General features: G+C 32.8%; 1 protein-coding gene across 3 annotated transcripts in view; it reads left to right on the forward strand.

Moving 5' to 3' along the window:
* SOCS6 (suppressor of cytokine signaling 6) overlaps positions 1-19,553 on the forward strand; it is a 62,094-nt gene extending 42,541 nt beyond the window's left edge. The window contains exons 1-2 of one of the 3 annotated variants that reach the window (XM_003760091.4): positions 11,461-11,634; positions 17,536-19,553. In XM_003760091.4, coding sequence (XP_003760139.1) covers positions 17,653-19,260 — 1,608 coding nt within the window. In that variant the 5' untranslated portion in view covers positions 11,461-11,634; positions 17,536-17,652 and the 3' untranslated portion in view covers positions 19,261-19,553. Of the gene's footprint in view, positions 1-11,460; positions 11,635-17,535 lie in introns of those variants that run through there. The other 2 variants (XM_023496276.2, XM_031946697.1) reach the window with 2 other exon arrangements.
* Positions 19,554-20,286: the final 733 nt, after the last annotated feature.

Consider the following 20,286-nt stretch of genomic DNA (forward strand, 5'->3'; position numbering starts at 1 on the left):
ATTAATATTATAGCTGTTGGTTTTATAAATGTGAGAGAGAGATCCTTGTTCAAAGAGCAGTGATTGAGGAAGTGTGGGAGGAACTTAATCATAATATTCTTGACATAATTATGAATGAAACCAGAACACAAAAGGAAATTGCGGGCAAATGAAAAGAACAATCATAGGTTCTCCTGGAATAGAAACAAAATGACTTGGTAGATGTAGTTTTATCATACATCCATTGGTAACAAGAATTTGAGTACTTGAGTATTTTGTCTTGTAAATTTTCATGAAAAGTATATACATAAAGATCACTGTGCCAATACTTGCAACTCTTCTTTCTGTTGCAAATAAAGAAGGGGTAGTAAAGCTTTATAAAGAACATGAAATGACCTTTCAAAATAAATCAAGATATACTTTAATATTTGGCAGTTTCAGTGCAGAGATTAGCATGGGGAAGATGACAAAGATGTTTGAAAATATGGCTTAGGAATAAGAAATAATAAGAAAAAACCCTCCATAGATTATGCAGATAAGACTCCATAGATACTTCATGTCTATATTATCTTGAATTCTTTGAGAAAAGAATTGACTTTGCAAATTGACTTAAATAACATTACAAAAGTTTATCAAATAGAAAACAACTTTTTTTAAAATTAAAGCTTTTTATTTTCAAAACCTATGCATGGATAATTTTTCAACATTGATCTTTGCAAAACCATGTATTAAAAATATCTGCCCTTCCCCTATCTCCTCCAATATCCAATATATGTTAAACATGTTAAAAGTATATGCTAAATCCATATGCATATTTATTCAATTATCTTGCTGCACAAGAAAAATCAAATCAAAAAGGGGAAAAATGAGAAAAAATAAAATGCAAGCAAACAACAACAAAGACTAAAAATACTATGTTTTGATCCACACTCGGTTATCATAGTCCTCTCTCTAGGTATAATTGGCTCTCTTCATCACAGGATTATTGGAAATGGTCTTAATCATTTCATTGTTGAAAAGAGTCATATCCATCAGAATTGATCACCGTATAATCTTATTGCCATGTACAATGATCTCCTGGTGCTGCTTATTTCACTTAGCTTCAGTTCATGTAAGTCTCTCCAAGCATCTCTGAAATCACCTTGCTGATTATTTCTTATAGGACAATAATATTCCATAATACCATTCGTATACCATAACTTATTCAGCCATTCTCCAAATGATGGGCAGCCATTCAGTTTAGGAAACAACTCTTTGCTGATGTAAAAGTAATTCCTGATTGAGTTGTCTCCATATTTAGATCCACCAGCTTGTTAGAACAAAAATAAAGATTAATACTAAACTTGAATTAAAATTTTTTTTTAAAAATATAGATGACAATTAAACAATTCTCATCTTATTAAATATATTATTAAAGAATGCAAAGATAGGAAAAGCAGCTGAATTAGGCTAAGTGTATAAAAAGGAAGTCTGTGCTTGAGACAACAAAGTTTTGAGGGTATTTAGAAGTTGATTCTCAAGATATCTGAAATAAGAAGATAGCAAAGACTTGGAGTGTGTTATCTTCTTATATTAGAAATAATGACCAGGAAAATATTAATAACTGCCAACTCACATGCCTCATTTAATAATCATATAAAATTTTTATGAGAATGACGTACACAGAGTTAAGGTTATTTTTTAAAACTTAATATTTCATTCTTTCCCCAATTACACATAAGGATAGTTTTTTAGCATTCATTTTTGTAAAAATTTTGATTTCTGGATTTTTCTCCTCCTTTCCCTTCCCTCCCTTCTCTCCAAGACAGCAAGCAATCCAATATAGGCTATACGTATACAATTATGTTAAACACATTTCCATATTAATCTTGTGAAAGAATCAAAACAAATTAAGAAAAAAGTGAAAATTATATTTTTTGATTGGCATTCAGACAATTTTTTCTGAATGTGGATGGCATTTCCTATCACAGTTGTTTTGGAATTGTCTTATATCACTATATAGAAGAACTAAGAATCACAGTTGATCATCATACATTGTTACTGTTACTATATACAATGTTCTCCTGGTTCTGTTCACTTTGCTTTGTATCATTTCATATGTCTTTCTGTGTTTTCCTGGAACCATTCTTCTCATCATTTCTTATAGCCCGATAGTATTCCATCACAATTCTACAGACTCACTGATGAAGCCAGGAAAATATTTTTCTTTACAATTTTGCAAGAATAGTTGTCTGGAAGCAGACACATACTTGAATACTAAAGCATAGCTTTTTGGACTCTTTCCCAAAATGCAAGATCCGCCCCCTGCTTCCCCATTGGCCAGGTACTACAGAGGTTATATCCAGAGTGTGAATCCCCACCTCTAATTACATCTTGGTAATTATTATTTAATCACAAATCCCTGTGACTATATTATAGACAATATTTTATCTAATTACAGCTCCCCCCACATTTCTGGGATTCTAGCTCATTTTTTTAAACCCTTATTTGGGTGTCTATACACCTCTTCTGTATCTACCAAAACATGTTTCTTACTTTAATTTATGGTTTCCTTCAATGTTTCCTTCTAGGTCACCCTAACCTTTAGATTTCATTTCTTAGGTTTCAGTTTCATTTCTTTAAGTTTCATTAATTTAAATTGCATATCTGATTTATTTTTTTAAACTTAACTGTGGAAAGTAAATCTTCATTCAGTTCTTACACAATCATATATAATAACTTGTTTATTTAGCCAATTCTCCAATTGATGGGCATCTCCTCATTTTCTGTTTTTTTGTTGTTTTTTTTTGCCACCACAAAAATAGCTGCTGCAAATATTTTTATACGTGTGGATCCTTTACCCTTTTTTTATGATCTCTGGGAAACAAACTGAATAATGGTATTGCCGGATCAAAAGGTATGCACAGTTTTATGGCTGTCCAGTATGGTTGGATTAATTCACAACTCTACCAACAAATCAATAGTGTCACAGTTTTCTCATATACCTTCCAACATTTATTATTTTTCTTTTATTCTTGTTAGCTAGTCTGATAGGTATGAGTGAAGTGGTACCTCAGAATTGTTTTAATTTGCATTTCTCTAATCAGTAATGATTTAGAGCATTTTTTATATGACTATAGTTAGTTTTTATTTTTTCTTATCTGAAAACTGCCTGTTCCATAACCTTTGATCATTTATCATTTGGGGAAAATTGAGGGTCTTTTTGATAAGGATATTAGAGGGAAATAGTCTCTCAAAAGTAACATTCCAATGCTCACTAAGCACTTAAAATGTACCAGATACTATGCATAGTTAACTATATCTCCACTGTCATACAGTTGACTGAAAGACAAAGAGAATTTAGAAAATCTTATTGTGCTTATTTTAATTTTAGCACATATTAACTCTGGAAATCTTACTCACTGTGTTGAGTCAGATCCCCACTGTATTCTCTTTCCTATGGGATAGTTCTGAGGAGTTGAGGGGTCTATTCTATTGTTTAATTCATGAGTTAAGTGTTCTTTCTTCATGAGTATCAATTGATTGCAAGTAGCCTGTTTTAATTACCTTAAAAATTGTTTTTTTAACAGTGAAATAGTAAGAACAGTTGGTACAAAATACTCCCAGAACAACTTATGTCACATTTTCCCATCACTACATACCCCCATACCAAAATCCATGGAATGTTAGGTTCAGACTTCAGAAGGTTTGTGTGGCAGAGGTTTAATTAAATCACAGTACTTGGTTGCTAGAAATCTTTTATTCCTCTTGATCAGTGTACTCATGAAGTTCCCCTTAAAAAACGAGAAAAACTTTCTTCAGAATCTCTCATGAGAGCCTTGAATCTATCTTTTCTTACAGCATTTATACTTCTCAGCTTCTAAATTCAGACACCATTGCCAACTGTTTCTGACCTGGGAACGCTGCTAGAATACCAGGGGGAAAAGTCCAAATCTTTTATGCCTCTAGTTTGTTCTTGAAATTATTTACTAAAAGTGGGGAAGATAGGAAGGAGAGGAAGTCAAGGCCATAGCTTTCCTCTTTCCCAAGTGGTTCCTTCAATGGGATTTGGCTGGAATATTTTGTCACAGCTCACTGCTTGCTCAAATTCCTTATTCCACTTAGCTCATTAGTTTTCTAGATGTCCTGGAGAATGAGACCAAGCTCCTTAGTTTGAACAGACTTCTGTCACACACATGAAGGTATCCAAACTGTGGTCAGTCTACTTAATGATCAAGATATATTTTCATCTGATATATATATCAAGGCCAAGGTGGGGGTATTTTGATCTCACCTTTATTATGATCATACCCTGTTTTTAAAAAGCACTTGATTTAAGTCGCCTTAATATGGAATCCCTTATGTATTGTCAAAAAGGTAGATATAACAATAAATAAAAAACCAATTTTTAATACCGAAGAAGTTTGAACTTTATTTGGTAGGAAATAATCAATGAAGATTTTTGAGCAGTGGAGAGACACAGTCAGGTCTATGAAAAGGAAAAATAAATGGCATCAGTATGAAGTACAGTTTTAGAGGGAGAACAAATGGAGTTAGCTATCTCTGGCAGGATTTTGAGCACGGAAGACTGAAAGAGGGGGTACTATTGATAGAAATAATGATGTTAAAAAAGGAGGAGCAGGGTTTAGTATTTTCAGTTGAGATTTCAGTGATAGCTATATCTATATTTATAGATATAGATATAGACTTCTCTTCTGAGAAGTTAAAAATGTCTGCAGGTCATTTGGAATATATATTACTTATATTCTGAGAAATGACTGCTGTAATGAGCACAATGATTGTTTCTTGTTTCTTTTTGAGTACTGACTTTACCATTAAAGAGAAAAAAATGATTAATTGAATTCCAGCATAGATGTTACTTTCAGAAAATGCTTAGATATTGTTTGCCTCCTCTTTTTGACCACTTAACAATTTACTTGGCTAAGTAGATTAGTACCTATTTATATCTAGAAGGAGTTACACAGTCATAGTTTTTGCTAAACTGAACCTTTTCCCTTGGACTTTAAGTATCCAAACTGTTTAATCCTTTTATAATGTCATTATAAAAAGTATTATAAAATTACTTGCCTGATTTCCTAAATAGCATGCCCAACATTATTTATTTATTTTTAATTATAACTTTTTATTGACAGAACCCATGCCTGGGTAATTTTTTACAACATTATCCCTTACACTCACTTCTGTTCCGACTTTTCCCCTCCCTCCCTCCACCCCCTCCCCTAGATGGCAAGCAATGTTAATGGAAAGAAACTTGGTACTGCAATATATAAAGTACTGAAATTGGAGTCAGAAAGATCTGAATTCATATGACCTCAGAAGCTTGCCACCTGTGTGATCCTGGCCAAGTCACTTAACCACTATTGCAATTTCTTCACCTGTAAAATGCAAATAATAATAGCACCTATCTTCTAGCTTGTTTGTGAATATAAAATGAGATCAATGATTGTAACATGCTTACCACATTGCTTGATACAAAGTGAATGCTATATAAAAGTTAGCTGTTGTTATTGCTATTATTAAGTAAAACTGATATAATAATGACCAAACTGAAGAGTTGAAAAAAATGCTCCTTCCTTTCTGCTTTGGAAACATGTGGAATTACGAATATAAAATGTTAACTTCAGACATGCTTCATTTTGCTAAAAATGCTTTCTTTTCTCATTTGCTTTTTTGATGTTTATTAAAAGAAATAGTTTGTTGAATGGAGAAAAATTTTGAAGTCACAATATATGGGATCAATCAATGCCTTCTTTAAATTTAATAGTAACAGTAAGATTTTCTTTGACCCCCTTCATACTCAACACTTTCTCCTTTGGTGAGTTCATCAACTTTCAATTCAATCCCATTAATATTTATTAAATGTTTATATATAAAAGGCAAATGCTCCAAAGGCATCTTCAATACCCAAATTTGTCTAATATTAACTTCTCTTCTGAGTTGTCTCAATTCTTTTTTGATTGATCCTGTATATTGTGACTTTAAAGAGAGAAAGAAGAGAAATCAACTGATCATTCAGAAGAAATGATTAGAGAATTAGAAAGGGAATCATAAAGTTACATTGTTATGAAGAAGAGTATGAAGGAAGAAAAGTATTGTATATTATGGTTCAGTTGTCCCTCAAGGAAAAATGGGATTGAGAAAAGGCCATTGAATGTAGTAATTAGGAAGTGATTTGCGACTTTTTAAAGGGAAAAATGAGAAGTTCAGAATCCAAATAGACTCTTTCTAGCCATTATTTCAGGGCTTTAAGTTGTGCAGTTTTCAATTTATTGCAAATGATATAATTTTGTAAAATGATATTTTAAGATTTTTTAAAAAGTATCCCTCTATCTGCATATGTATACACACACACACACACACACAATTATTTTCTCCACCTTTTATGTAAAATAAGTGTAGTTTCTTCAGTTTTGAACCCCATACTTCAGGAATAATTCAGAGTTATGGTATTCTTGTTTTCTTTTTTCTTTCCTTAAAAAAAAAATTCAGCAGAATTTAGATAAACTTTTAATCAAAATAAAATGTAATTTTAGCTCTTTTTGGGGGGTCATTTTCTCCCTTGATATTTTGCTTTCTTTTCTTCAAATTCCACATTTTTAGCTTCTCTTAACGTTGTATAATAGAAAGGTGAGAACAGTGAGAAGGAAAAATCTTTTTCTCTAAAGATCTATCCTTTTTATAACAGTAAGTAGATAGAACTGTCATTCAGAAGTTAAGTTTAAAGTAAACATTTGTGACTTACTAGTGATGGAGTAAGAGAAACAGGGTAAATTATTGGATAGAGATCTGGTCTCAGATTGAGGGCAGTCTAGGTTCAAGTCCTGCCCCAAACCTATTAAGTGTGTGACTGGGCAAATCATTTAACTTTTCAGGGCTCCAGACTTATCTTTGCCGAACAAGTATTAAGCTAAAAGAGTTCATAACTCTAGTGCTGCCCAAACCAGATTAAAATGTAATTTGGGAAATGCTTAACAAAATTTTATTATTATATTTTATTTTCAAAAGAAAATGAAGCATTGATGATGTTAAACTGTAATTTTCTAAGTCAATATGAGGTCCATAGCAATCTGTTTTTATTTGAATTTGAATACTATTCTAGAGTAACTTGCCTTGAAGTCATTCAACAAGTATATATTAGAAGCAGGATATCCAAGCTATCAGTATAAGGCCCACAGCAATGTATTTTTATTTGAAGTTGAATACTATTCTAGAAAAACTTGCCTTGAAATCATACAGATATGTATGGCAGGATATCAAATGTCTTCCAGACTCCAGAGTAAGCTTTTTATCCAATATACTTTCTTGGTGGTGGTAGTTGTTACTTCTGCCTCATTAGAAACATGACTCAAAATAGTAACAAAAAGTGCAAGATATCAGAGGATTAAAATTATGCAGATTAAATTTAGAGCAAGACATATCTTCATTGGTAGAGCCAGTTTTCTTATAGAGTTCCCCATGTGAGTAAAATCTCAAGTTTATTCCATTATATGTTTGCAATTCTATTTAATTTTTTTCTTTGAAAATTGGGTGTGTTTTCAAATAAAGTCAAATCTAAACAATTGGAAAAATATGAAGTGCTCCTGGATGGGTCTAGCGAATATAATAAAGACGACAATATTACCTAGACTAATCTATTTATTTAATGCATACTAGTCAGACTCCCATGAAACTATTTTAATAAATTAGAAAAAATAACAACAAAATTCATGTGGAAGAACAAAAGGACAAGAATTTCAAAGGAACTAATGAAAAAACAAAAACAAATGAAGATGGCCTAGCTGTACCCGATCTAAAACTATATTATAAAGCAGCGTTCATCAAATTCATCTGGTATTGGCTAAGAAATAGAGTAGTTGATCACTGGAGTAGGTTAAGTTCACAGGACAAAATAGTCAATAACTATAGAAATCTAGTGTTTGACAAACCCAAAGAGTTGATAAATTATCACCAGCAATGTTTTGGTATATGAATGTTATGGAATAATATTGTTCTAATCAGGATGAATACAGAGAGGCTTGGAGAGACATACATAAACTGATGCTAAGTGAAATGAGCAAAACCAGGAGATCATTATACACTTAAACAACAATACTATAGGATGATCAATTTGTGGCTCTCTTCAACCACCAGCATCTGACCATATCAACACTCCTCATTCAATATATACTCCAGTGGTTTTCTGTTATTTCCAGGATCAAAATTTAAAAATCATCCTTTGGGCTCTTAAAATCTTTTATATTCAAACTCCTTTCTACCTTTCCATTCTTCTTTTATCTTTTCTCTTCCATATACCATATATACCATTGAAGATAGATCTATTGCTATTTCTCTCACAGCATTTTCACCAGTGTCCCATATACCTGGAATATACTTTCTCTTCATCTCTGTCTCTTAGCTTTCCTGGCTTCCTTCAAGTCTCAGTTAAAGTTCTATCTAGTGCAAAAAACCTTTCCTGGTCTTTCCCAATTCTAGTGACTTCCTATTGTTGATTTTCTCCAACTTAAGCTAGCTCTTCTTATTTACATGCTATATCTCTTCTAAGCTCCTTGAGATCAAGGACTGTTTTATGCCTTTCTTTCCCCAACACCTGTCAGTGTTAAGCACATAATAAGCCCTTAACAAATGCTAGTTGACTGATTTCAATGCATCTTCCTCTCTCTTTCTAGTAATTATGTTTTAAAATTTAAACCTCCCAGGTTTTTAACATTATTTTTTACAATTTTTCAAAACATTTTCATATGTATAACTTAATTTGAAAAATAAATTTTTATAATAGAGTTGATTGTGTTAAATGTATTATTGAAAAACAATATTAGACTCACATTGTTTTTCATGAAGATTTCTATACTTATTTGAGGCAGCATAGTGTAGTGGAAAGAGTACTAACTTTAGAACTAAAGATTTCCAGTGCAAAGATTTTTAATTGTATTTTTATTTTTTATTAAATATTTCTCAATTATGTTTTTAATTGGTTCAGGTAATTGTAAATTTTGTGGGGCATTTTGAGGTTGCAAGTTTGAAGACCTTAGATTTTGCAAAATACAAATAGCATTAAAACTCTTTACATAGCATTTTTAGGGCAATTTTTAAGCTAAACCCAAATTTATCATCTGATACCTTTCTTGGCATTTGTGATTTTTAGATTTCTTTTGTCTCTTTATAACTTCAAGTCAAGTCAGGATTTATTAAGCACCTACTGTGTTCTAGGCACTCTGGTAGGGCAGGGATAGATACAAAAGAAAGCAAAAACACAAGTCTGTTTTCAAGGAGCTTACAGTGTACTAGGAAATAGTAAGAAAACAACTATGTAAAAAACAAGATGTGTACAAAGAGTAAATTCTTTGACACATTCTGAGTTCAATTAAATATTTATTAAATACATAGTTGTGAGAGGAAACACCTTCTCCCCTTCCTCAGTCTTTGTGTAAGATTCCCTAGCTCTATAAGTTGATTAGGAGTTAGTTTTGTGTCACAAGTGTGATTTCTATGCCTGGTCTTACTATCAATTCACAGATTCAAAAAAGCATTTTTGTTACACAGTACAATTAAGAAAGATGATTGCATGTGAAACTACAAATCTGCCATGTACAATTTGCTGTTCCTTCCAAATATACAATTAAGTTATCCATATATATTCTATTTATCAGCTTTTTCTCTGGATGTAAATAGCATTTTTCTTCATGTGACTTTTATAGTTAATTTTTATATTTATAATAATCAGAATGACTTAGTTACTCAAAGTAAATTTTTTAATTGATAGTATTTTTCCCACTTGTAAAGACAATTTTTAATACATATTTTTGAAAGATTTTTTATTCCAAATTTTTCTCTCTCCCCTGAAGATTGCAAGCAATCTGATGTGGCTTACAGATGTACAATAATGTAAAATATATTTCCACATTAGTCGTGTTGAGAAAGAAATAGAAGAAAAGGAGGAAAAGTCCACAAAAACAAAGACCAACAAAAAGTAAAAATAGTAGGCTTGATCTGCTTTCAGATTTCTTCATTTCTTTCTCTGGATGTGAATAACATTTTCTTTCCATCATGAGTCTTTTGGAATTGTCTTGGATATTTGTATTGCCAAGAAGAGCTAAATTAATCATAGATTATTATCTCACAGTGTTGCAGTTACTGTGTACAGTATTCTTTTAGTTCTGTTCACTTCACTGAATATCAGTTCATGTAAGTCTTTCCAAGTTTTTCTGAAACCTATTTGATCATCATTTCTCATAGTATAATATATTGCATTACAATTATATACCTTAATTTGTTCAGCTATTGTTCAACCAATGGGCATCCCCTCAATTTCCAGTGCTTTGCCACTGCAAAAAGAGCTGTTATAAATATTTGTATACCTGTAGCTCTATTTTTTCTTTTAAGATCTCTTTGCTGAATTAAAGAGTATATACAGGTTTATAGTCCTTTGGGCATAGTTCCATATGGCTCTTCAGAACAGTTGGATCAGTTTACAATTCCACCAGCAATTCATTAGGGGACCAGTTTTCCCACAACTCCAATCAACATTTTTTTTTTTTTTGGTCATATTAGCTAAATCTGAATAATAGAAGATAGTGCTTCAGAGTTGTTTTTACAGTTCTCTAATCAATAGGGATTTTTAGAGTATTGTCATATGATTATAGATGGCTTTGGTTTCTTCATCTGAAAACTTTTTGCTCATATCCTGTGAAGACCGCGCTAGCACCTTCGATACCTTAGAATCAGCAGGAGTCAGGATAAGCTAAAGTCCTTAGTCTTTATTCTTGGTCTTTAGAGGTAGGATTGAATTAGATGGAAGCAGAATCTTCCTTCTTCATCTCATCATCCTTTGACCATTTATCATTTGGGGAATGATTTGTATATTTGATTCAGTTCTCTATATATTTGAGAAGTGAGGCCTTTATCAAAGACATTTGCTGAGAAAATTCTCTTAAGAGGACCAAATGACATCATCATTATGTTAGAGTCAAGTTAATGTGTCCAACTATTGCTGATCAGACTAATATAAGTTCAGGTTGCTCTGCCACAGCTTGGACGCAAATAGTACCAGTGAACATTTGGAATGGATTCTCTATAATTTTGTGCAACTCTCATTTCTTCTAAATAATTCAGTTCTTCTTTGCTCATAGAGTCCAGCCACCTTCCTTTATGAGGGCAGGACATGCAAGGTGGTCCTTTTTCTCCCATGTCATACAATCCTAAAGTTCTTAAGAGAGATCTTGTATTGCTTTTTCTGACCACCTTGTGAGCACTTACCCTGTGTGAATTCTTCATAAAACAGTGTTTTTTAGCAAGTGTATGTTGAACATTTGAAGTGTGGTCAACCCTACAGAGTTTTACTCCCTTCATTAGAGTTGGAATGCTTGGCAGTTTATTTTGAGAAAGGACCTCACTGTCTGATATCTTATCCTGCCAGGTGATCTTCAGAAGCTTCCTAAGACAATTCAAATGGAAGAGATTCCGTTTCCTGGCATGGCGCTGGTGTACTGTCCAGGTTTCACAGGCATGCAACAATGAGGTCAGCACAATGGCTCTGCAGTCCTTTAGTTTGTTAGCCAGTCTAAAACCTCTTCTCTCCCACACTTTACTTTGGAACTTCCCAAACACTGAACTAGCTCTGGCAATGTGTGTGTCGACACTGGAAAGTATACTGCCAAGGTAAGTGAACTCCATAGTGTTCAAAACTTTTCCATTTGCTGTGACCAAAAGTTCCACATAGAGATGGTGTAGTGTTGGCTGATGGAGTTCCTGTGTTTTCTTATTGTTAATTGTTAGGCCAATAGCAGCAGAAAATTGATCCATACGTTGTTGCAATATTCCATCACAACCATACACCATAACTTGTTCAGCTATTCCCTAATTGATGGCATCCCTGCAATTTCCAGTTCTTTGTCACCACAAAGAAAGCTCCTATATATATAAACATTCCATTCATATTCAGAGTTATAACTGCTATTTTTGAATTTCCTTCCATTTTATTTTACTCACTCAATGTTTTCTTTCTCAGCTTCTCATATCCCTGTTACCTTAATTTCTCTTCCTGCCACCCTTGTATTCCTACACTTTGTCTTTCATCCTCTCCTTTCCTATCTCAATCCACACACATTCTCTCTCCTTCCCAAATCCCAATCCACACACCCTCTAAAAGTCCCTCTCCCACCTTGTTCTCCACTTTTCTTTGCTCTTTACAGGCTTTGAAAACTTCTCCATCCTTCCAGATGTACATGTTGTTTCCTCTTCAACATAGATGCGAATAAAGTTCCAACATTGCTAATCTTCTACGCCTTTGTGCCATTTGCTCCCTCTGTATTAGTTCTTCCCTTCATTTTTATAATATAATTTTTTTTAAATTTTCATAATATAATTGTTCTTTTACCTTTTCCTACCCAATTTTGCTTTTTAGAATCACACTATCTCGTAATGGAGTCCCAGTCTTTTTTTCAAATTATCTTGGTAATGACAATTTTAAGACTACTAACAACATTTTCATATATAAACAGTTTGACCTCATTTAAGTTTTTAATATTTTCCTTAAACATTTTCTGGATTCTTTATATAAAAATTTCCATTGAATTCTGGATTTTTATTACAGATACATAAAAGTCTCCTTTGTCCAAAGTCCATTTATTTTTTTTCATTCAGAATTATACTCAATATCAGTTCAGATCTTACTGATGTAACTAACCTGTGTTACATTAGCCAAGTCTTAGATCCTTCCCAACTCTTGAGCTATGGTTCTAATGGTCCTGTGAAACCTTGTGCTAAGCATTGGAAATACGAAAGACAAAAATAAAAATAAAACCAATTCATGTATATTGTAATCATATTGAAAAGTTTAGATATTTTAAAGGGTCATCAAATTGATTATGTTTGTATCAAAATGAAAATGCATTTTCTCCAATTGAATCTCCATTGCCTTTTGATAAACAAGAGATAATTAGTGTTTCATTTTTATGGAGGAAATAGTGCCTACTATGTGCCAGGCATTTTTCTAAGCACTTTACATATGTCTCATTTAATCCTCACAACAATCCTGTGACATAGGGGCTACTATTTTCCTCATTCTACAGCTTAGGAAATTGAGGCAGAGGTCAGTCTGCCATCTGGGAGAGGGGATGAGGGGAAGGATGGGAAAAATTGGAACAAAAGGTTTGGCAATTGTCAATGCTGTAAAATTACCCATGCATATAACTTGTAAATAAAAAACTATAATTAAAAAAAAAGAAATTGAGGCAGAAAGAGGCTAAATGATTTGTGCAGACTCACATAACTATTAAGCATTGGAAACTGGATATCAGCTCAGATTTTTTTTTTGACTCTGTGTATAGAGCCCTATGTGCTGTACCACATAGTTCTTGTCCCAGAAAGTAATGGTATCTTTGGCCAGCAGAACACAAAGTCGAGTTGATTTCAGGAGGGAAATGGCAATCTGATTCTTTTCTTTTTTCTTATTTTTTAATGTCTTTTCTAATTTTCTTTGACATCTTATTGTTGACAGAGAGATTAAATGTTCATCCTTTATACTTAAAGTTAAAATAATAAAATTATAACTAGCATTTATATAATGCTTTTGATTTGCAGAACATATATTAAATCATTTGAATTCATTTGTGTGGATGTTCCTTATACTGAAGTAGACCATAAAGCTCTCCTCCCGCTCCCCCCCCCAAAAAAAAAAAATCTTTATCCAGTAGCATTAACTCTTCTTGAACTTTGGGACTTGGGCAATTTCATGGGACCCTTGTTCAAAAGCTTCTGTATTTTGAGTTGGAACTAAAGAATACGTCAGTGACACTTTCAATAGGAACTTTTTTTATTGTCAGATCCTTCCTTTATAAAGAAGATGGAATTTGATCTTATATGTTGAATGTGCTTCTGGTTACTTTTTGAGAATTGGAATACAACTATGTCCTATTTCATTATATTATTACATTCATTTTTCACGACTTATTTTACTATTTTCAAATCAGTTTTCAGTTCTTTGCTGAAACTATAAATATTTTGAGGTATATAAGTCCTTTCTTTTTTGTCATTGATATCTGGAGTATATTTTTAAGTATGGTATCTCTACATCAAAGATATTGACATTTTAAAAATTTTCTCTACATAATTCCAACTGCAGTACATTGATGTATCTTTCTCACAATCCCTCCAATTTTGACTTTTTAAATTATTTTTTGGAGAACTGTTTGGTGACATCTTTGATCATTTATCTCTTGAAGATAATACATATTTCTCTTAATTGTTTATATATCAGACTCTTATCAGATATATTCCCAGTTCAGTTGTTTCACTTCTCCTACTTGAATTAATTTTATTAATGTAAAACTTAATAATTTATGATAAACATTCTTTTATCTCCTGCAATCGTTTCTATCCTTTAGTTAAGAATTCATTCCTTAGCTGCGAAGCTCAGAATAGCATATGATATGCTTCTTTTAAAAAAAAAATTTTATTGGTATGTTCTTTACTATTCAAGCCACAGATTCATTTTGAATTTATTGTGGTATGTTATTAGTTTCTACCAGATCATTTTCCATTTCCCCCAATAATTCTTGGCAATGTTTCCCTTGAAATTCTAGAATAGAATATAGAAATGTTTTTTGCTTTCATTAATTCTTTTGGTATTCTATTAAAGGCATTGAGCCCTTTCTCAAAACAGTGGGTTTTATATGCATAAAATAAGATATATAGAATTTTAAAGAAAATGAATTATTTTGAAATAGTTTTAATTTTTTCCCACCCAATGATATTCTAGATCTTTTATTCCTTCAAATAAATCTTATTATTTCTTCTAATAATAATATTTAATTCTTCTAGAATCTAGAAATTCTTCTAATAATAATAATTACTTTGTCGGACAGGTTCCATTATTATCTTCATTTTGTAAGTGAAAAAATTTAGTTTGAGAAGGCTTAAAGTGAACTTGCCTATAGTTACATAGCTTTATAAGTATTAGAGGCAAGATTTTAATTCAGTTGCTCTGCCTGAAGAATAAAATAAGCAGAACCAAGAGCATGTTGCATACAATTTAGCATCCTATACATACCTGCTTATCTTAGCTCTGTAAAGTAGTATTACCTGTAGTTTCATTTATTTGCCCTCTTAAATTCTAAACCCATTTGATTATCCCTTGCACATCACTGGAGTGAGGGGTGCAGTGACACCATGACCTGGAAAATCTGCATTAAAACTTTTTGATCTTCCCTTTATAACAAAAAAAAAAAAATTGAATTTTTTTTTCTTTTATGGAGTATTGTAAAATTTGGGATGACATTATATAATACTATGCATATATTTTATACATTTCTGAGTGACTAAATTTTTTCTGTGTCATCTTCTGATCTTCTTGTGTGGTATAAGGCTTCCGCTAACACCTCCCTTCCGGCCCCAATTCCCATTTAATTAATTATGCCAACCTGTAATATAGTGAAGTCATGATGTGGAAAGGATAACTGTACTTAAAATTTAAAACTATTGGATTTAGATTTGAACAAGGTTATTAAGGGTTCCTTTATCCATCGTTTTATTTTATAAATCAGGATTATGAGAGGGGGAAATGAGTTATCCTAGATTTCAGTAGCAAATCTGGGCTTCAAACTCAGGTTTGCCAATTCCAGAATTGGTGCCTTTTAGGAGGGTGGGAGTGGGGTGGTATTTTTTTACATGTCCATTTTAGGTATATTTAATTTTTTCTCTTGTTTTCTTAAATCTGTTCCTTCTTTTGACTTTCCTATCTCTTTTTATTTCTTGCCTGAACTATTGTAATAATTTTCCAACTCATTTGCTTAACGTCTAGGGTCCTTCTCTCTTTAATCTATTAACCACACAATTGCCAAATTGATTCTTCTAAAGCACCATATTATTTCTTTTCAAGAAGTTTCAGTACTTCCTTTTGCTTCTTAAACAAAATATATACTGACATTTAAAGCCATTCACAATCTGGCATCAAACTGATCTACTCACTGTTTGTTTGTTTGTTTGTTTGTTTCCCCCAGTTTTTGTTTCTCTCAGACATTAGCTCAGTCAGTAAGTATCTTATACACATATACTAGGTGTCAGACTTGTGTTAAGCCCTGGGAATGCAAATACAAAAAAAAAGAAAGTCCTTATGCCCAAGGAGTTCATAACCTCCTAGGGAAGTTATCGTATATAAAATAAGCTGAAAGGGGATGGTGGGAGAGAAATGATAGCGAAGTCCAAAGGATGCCAGGGTAAAAAATGAAGAGACAACTGGTCTGGATTTGCTCTTTAAAAAATGGAGATTTTGGGAGAATATCTTTGTTCCCTCCATCATTCAGAGAAGTAACAAGGATGATGCAACTTTGAAGGATGATGAGGCTTCTGATGAAGCTCCCCCTTCCTTCAAGGTTCAGTTCAGGTGCCAGACACTACTTCTAATAAGAGATGTTCATGTTACTAGTGTTGCCCTCTCCTATATTTGTTTTGTATCACACACAAGCACTTTATAATAAATGTTTGAATTGAATGGATTTTTACCAGTCAACTGAAATAGCTGTATTGTGATCTGTTGCTGCCTCATATTTGCAAGGCACAACTATTGAGAATGTACTATTTTCATAGATGGAATGAAATATTAGTATGAGTTCATATGCTCAGATTTATCTTAGTAAGGAAATAACAACAGTGATCAATTATTGGTGAGTGGTAGAGAAGAAATTTTGCATGTGAGATGATTTCAAAATGTCATTTCAAAATTATTAGTGTTTGATTAGGGCATATATTTTTGTTTTAGAATATACCATGGGAAGAAACAAACAAAACAAAACCCAATAGAAAATAAAAAATATTCTAAAGTAATATCTTATCTGTCTTGTTTCAGATATTAAGTATAATCCAGTTATGGCTGTAATTTGTAACATGATCAATCTAGTTTTAGAAGGGCTGTCAAAGATTGCTTAGCTCATCTAATTTGAAGAAACTGAGATCTAGGGAAGTTAAGGGATTGGTCAAACTTCCTAGGCGGTAATAATGCAAAGCAGGATTTTAATCTTCATGCTCTGACTTGGTCTTTTCTCCACAGTATCTCCACTACTTCCTGAAAGAAAGGATGAGAGATTTGGCTTATATACCTTTTTTAAAAAATTAAAAGGGAAAGTAAGAAAGAAAAGAGATTTAATTATGTTTAAAAGAGATTTAATTGTCTAAAGAAAAGATATTTTTTTTTTCAACTAGTAAGTGAAGCAAGGAAGAGGAAAAAATGTTAAAGGGGTGAATCAGTAAATACAGGATATAATTTGGAAAAGGAGAAAGTTAATTCATATACAAAACAAATTGCATAATAATAATAAATAAGGATAACTTGTGTTTATATAGTCCTTTAAGGTTTGCAAAACTCTTTAAAGATACTATCATTTTATCTTCACAAGAACCCTGAAATAGGATATAGAATTGGATTTGCTGTGTAAAATATTATACTATCAACACACAAAGGCATTTTAGTGGGCCATTAAAAATGAATAAATGATGGTTAGAAAAATTTGGAATATGATTAACTTATATGAAACTAACCTTTTTTTTTTTTTTTTTAATTTATAGGAAATGGCTCTGACAGTTAAATGAAGCCAAGAAAACACATGAATAGAGTGTTATTATATATTCTGGGAAGAGCATATAAAAAAATAATTGATCATCTGGATTTAGTAACTAGTCATAATGAAGAAAATTAGTCTTAAGACCTTTCGGAAGTCTTTCAACTTGAATAAAAGTAAGGAAGAGAATGATTTTGTGGTGGTACAGCAACCATCACTAACCACTGACTTTGGAAAAGATGATTCCTTGTTTAGTAGCTGCTATGGTAAAGACTTGGCCAGCTGTGAAATCAATAGTGAAGATGAGAAAAGTGGGAAAAATCGATCTAAAAGTGAAAGCTTAATGGGTACATTAAAAAGGCGACTTTCAGCAAAGCAGAAGCAGAAAGGCAAGGGCAGCCCACCATCTGTGAACTCTGCAGATGAGGACACTTTTTCTTCTTCATCAGCCCCAATAGTCTTTAAAGATGTAAGAGCTCAAAGACCATTAAGGTCAACATCCCTTCGTAGTCATCATTATAGTCCTACTCCATGGCCTCTTCGTCCAACAAATTCAGAGGAGACCTGTATCAAAATGGAAGTAAGAGTCAAGGCTTTGGTTCACTCTTCTAATCCAAGCCCAGCACTGAATGGCGTTCGAAAAGATTTTCACGATTTGCAGTCTGACAGTGTGTTCCAAGAACAAAACAGTGCATTAAAACGTACAGAATCTCAAAATGGAGACCTGCATCTTCACATTGATGAACATGTGCCTGTAGTTATTGGACTTATGCCTCAGGACTACATTCAGTATACTGTGCCTTTAGATGAGGGAATGTATCCTTTGGAAGGATCACGTAGTTATTGTCTGGACAGTTCCTCTCCCATGGAAGTTTCAGCTATTCCTTCTCAAATAGGAAGGAACTCATTCCATGAGGATGAGAGTCAGGTAGACCAGGATATAGTAGTTGCCCCAGATATCTTTGTGGATCAGGCAGTTAACGGCTTGTTGATTGGCACCACGGGAGTCATGTTGCAAAGCCCAAGAGTTAATCACAGCGATGTCCCTCCACTCTCACCATTGCTACCTCCAATGCAGAATAATCAAATCCAAAGGAACTTTAGTGGACTTAATGGCACAGATACACATGTGTCTGAAAGTATGCGTTGCCATTTGAATTTTGATCCCAACACTGCTCCTGGAGTTGGAAGAGTTTATGACTCTGTACAAAATAGTGGCCCTATGGTTGTGACAAGTCTTACAGAGGAACTGAAAAAGCTTGCAAAACAGGGATGGTACTGGGGACCTATTACACGTTGGGAGGCAGAAGGAAAGCTGGCAAATGTGCCCGATGGTTCTTTTCTTGTTCGCGATAGTTCTGATGACCGTTATCTATTAAGCTTGAGCTTTCGATCCCATGGTAAAACACTTCACACTAGGATTGAACATTCAAATGGTAGGTTTAGCTTTTATGAACAACCAGATGTAGAAGGGCATACTTCTATAGTTGATCTAATTGAACATTCAATCAGGGACTCTGAAAATGGAGCTTTTTGCTACTCACGGTCTCGGTTGCCTGGTTCTGCAACCTACCCCGTCAGACTGACCAATCCTGTATCACGGTTCATGCAGGTACGTTCATTGCAGTACCTGTGTCGTTTTGTTATACGTCAATACACCAGAATAGACTTGATTCAAAAACTGCCTTTGCCAAACAAAATGAAGGATTATTTACAAGAAAAGCACTACTGAAAGTTTATGGGAATCTTGCATCTTGCACTTTGGGAACAAGAAAAAAGAAATTGAAATACGGTTTACAAACTTTCATTGCTATCAGAATCTTTTGCTGCCATAACTATTTCAGTTTTATGTGTAAACAAAAGTAATGCATTGTTTTGTTTGGGAATGGGGAGATGTTGGCAAGGTGTCTTACAGTTATTTTTTTGTTTTTTAGAGGGAAAATCTTGAGGTTTTTAGGAGTGTGAAATCTTTCATCAATGTGCAGAATAATCACAATGTGAATTATCAGATTACACTTGTTTTTTCCCCAAAATCCTTTGCTGCTATCCACTGTGATTTTTATGCATTAAAAGCACATTTCATGTGTATTCAACCATAAGTAAAATTGAATGAAACTTGTTACTTGTCTCTTCGAAAAGACCCATTTTCAAAAGATAATCTTCAAGGAACTAGTATAAAAAGTGCAGATTGGTATCAGCATCATACCTTATGTTTTTAAAAAGTATTCTTAATTTGGAATGTATAAAATTGCTTAACTTTAGATAAATGGAACAGTGTAGCATATCTTTTGAAACAGTCATTTTTTGTTAAGTATCTCTTAGGGTTTTTTTTTTTGGGGGGGGTTTGGTTTTTTTTTTTTTTTTGAGAAAGTAAATACTTCATTGCTTCCATTTTCATCTTATGGTTTGCTTGGCTTCCAAAAAATGACATTCTTTTTAAAAATCTTGAAAAATATGTACTAATATAGAATATAAGACCTCTTCTTTACTTAAAGACAGGCTCAATTTGGCATAACAAAAATTTCACCATGAAAGATCTATTAATTGAAGAAATATTGCATGATAATAGATCACAAAGGATATTCTTTGTCAGCATCCATTTTTATGTTATCCGCATTGCCCTCTGGCAAAAAATGTTTTATATGTGATTTAATTTGTTTGATATTTTCTTAGTTAGAATTTGAATTATACAAATTGTTCTCATTAATTTGATTATATCTCAATTCTAAAAGTGATTTAAAAAGTTAAATATATCATT

Source organism: Sarcophilus harrisii, chromosome 1 (genome assembly GCF_902635505.1).
Source record: "Sarcophilus harrisii chromosome 1, mSarHar1.11, whole genome shotgun sequence".
Classification (NCBI taxonomy): Eukaryota; Metazoa; Chordata; class Mammalia; order Dasyuromorphia; family Dasyuridae; genus Sarcophilus; species Sarcophilus harrisii.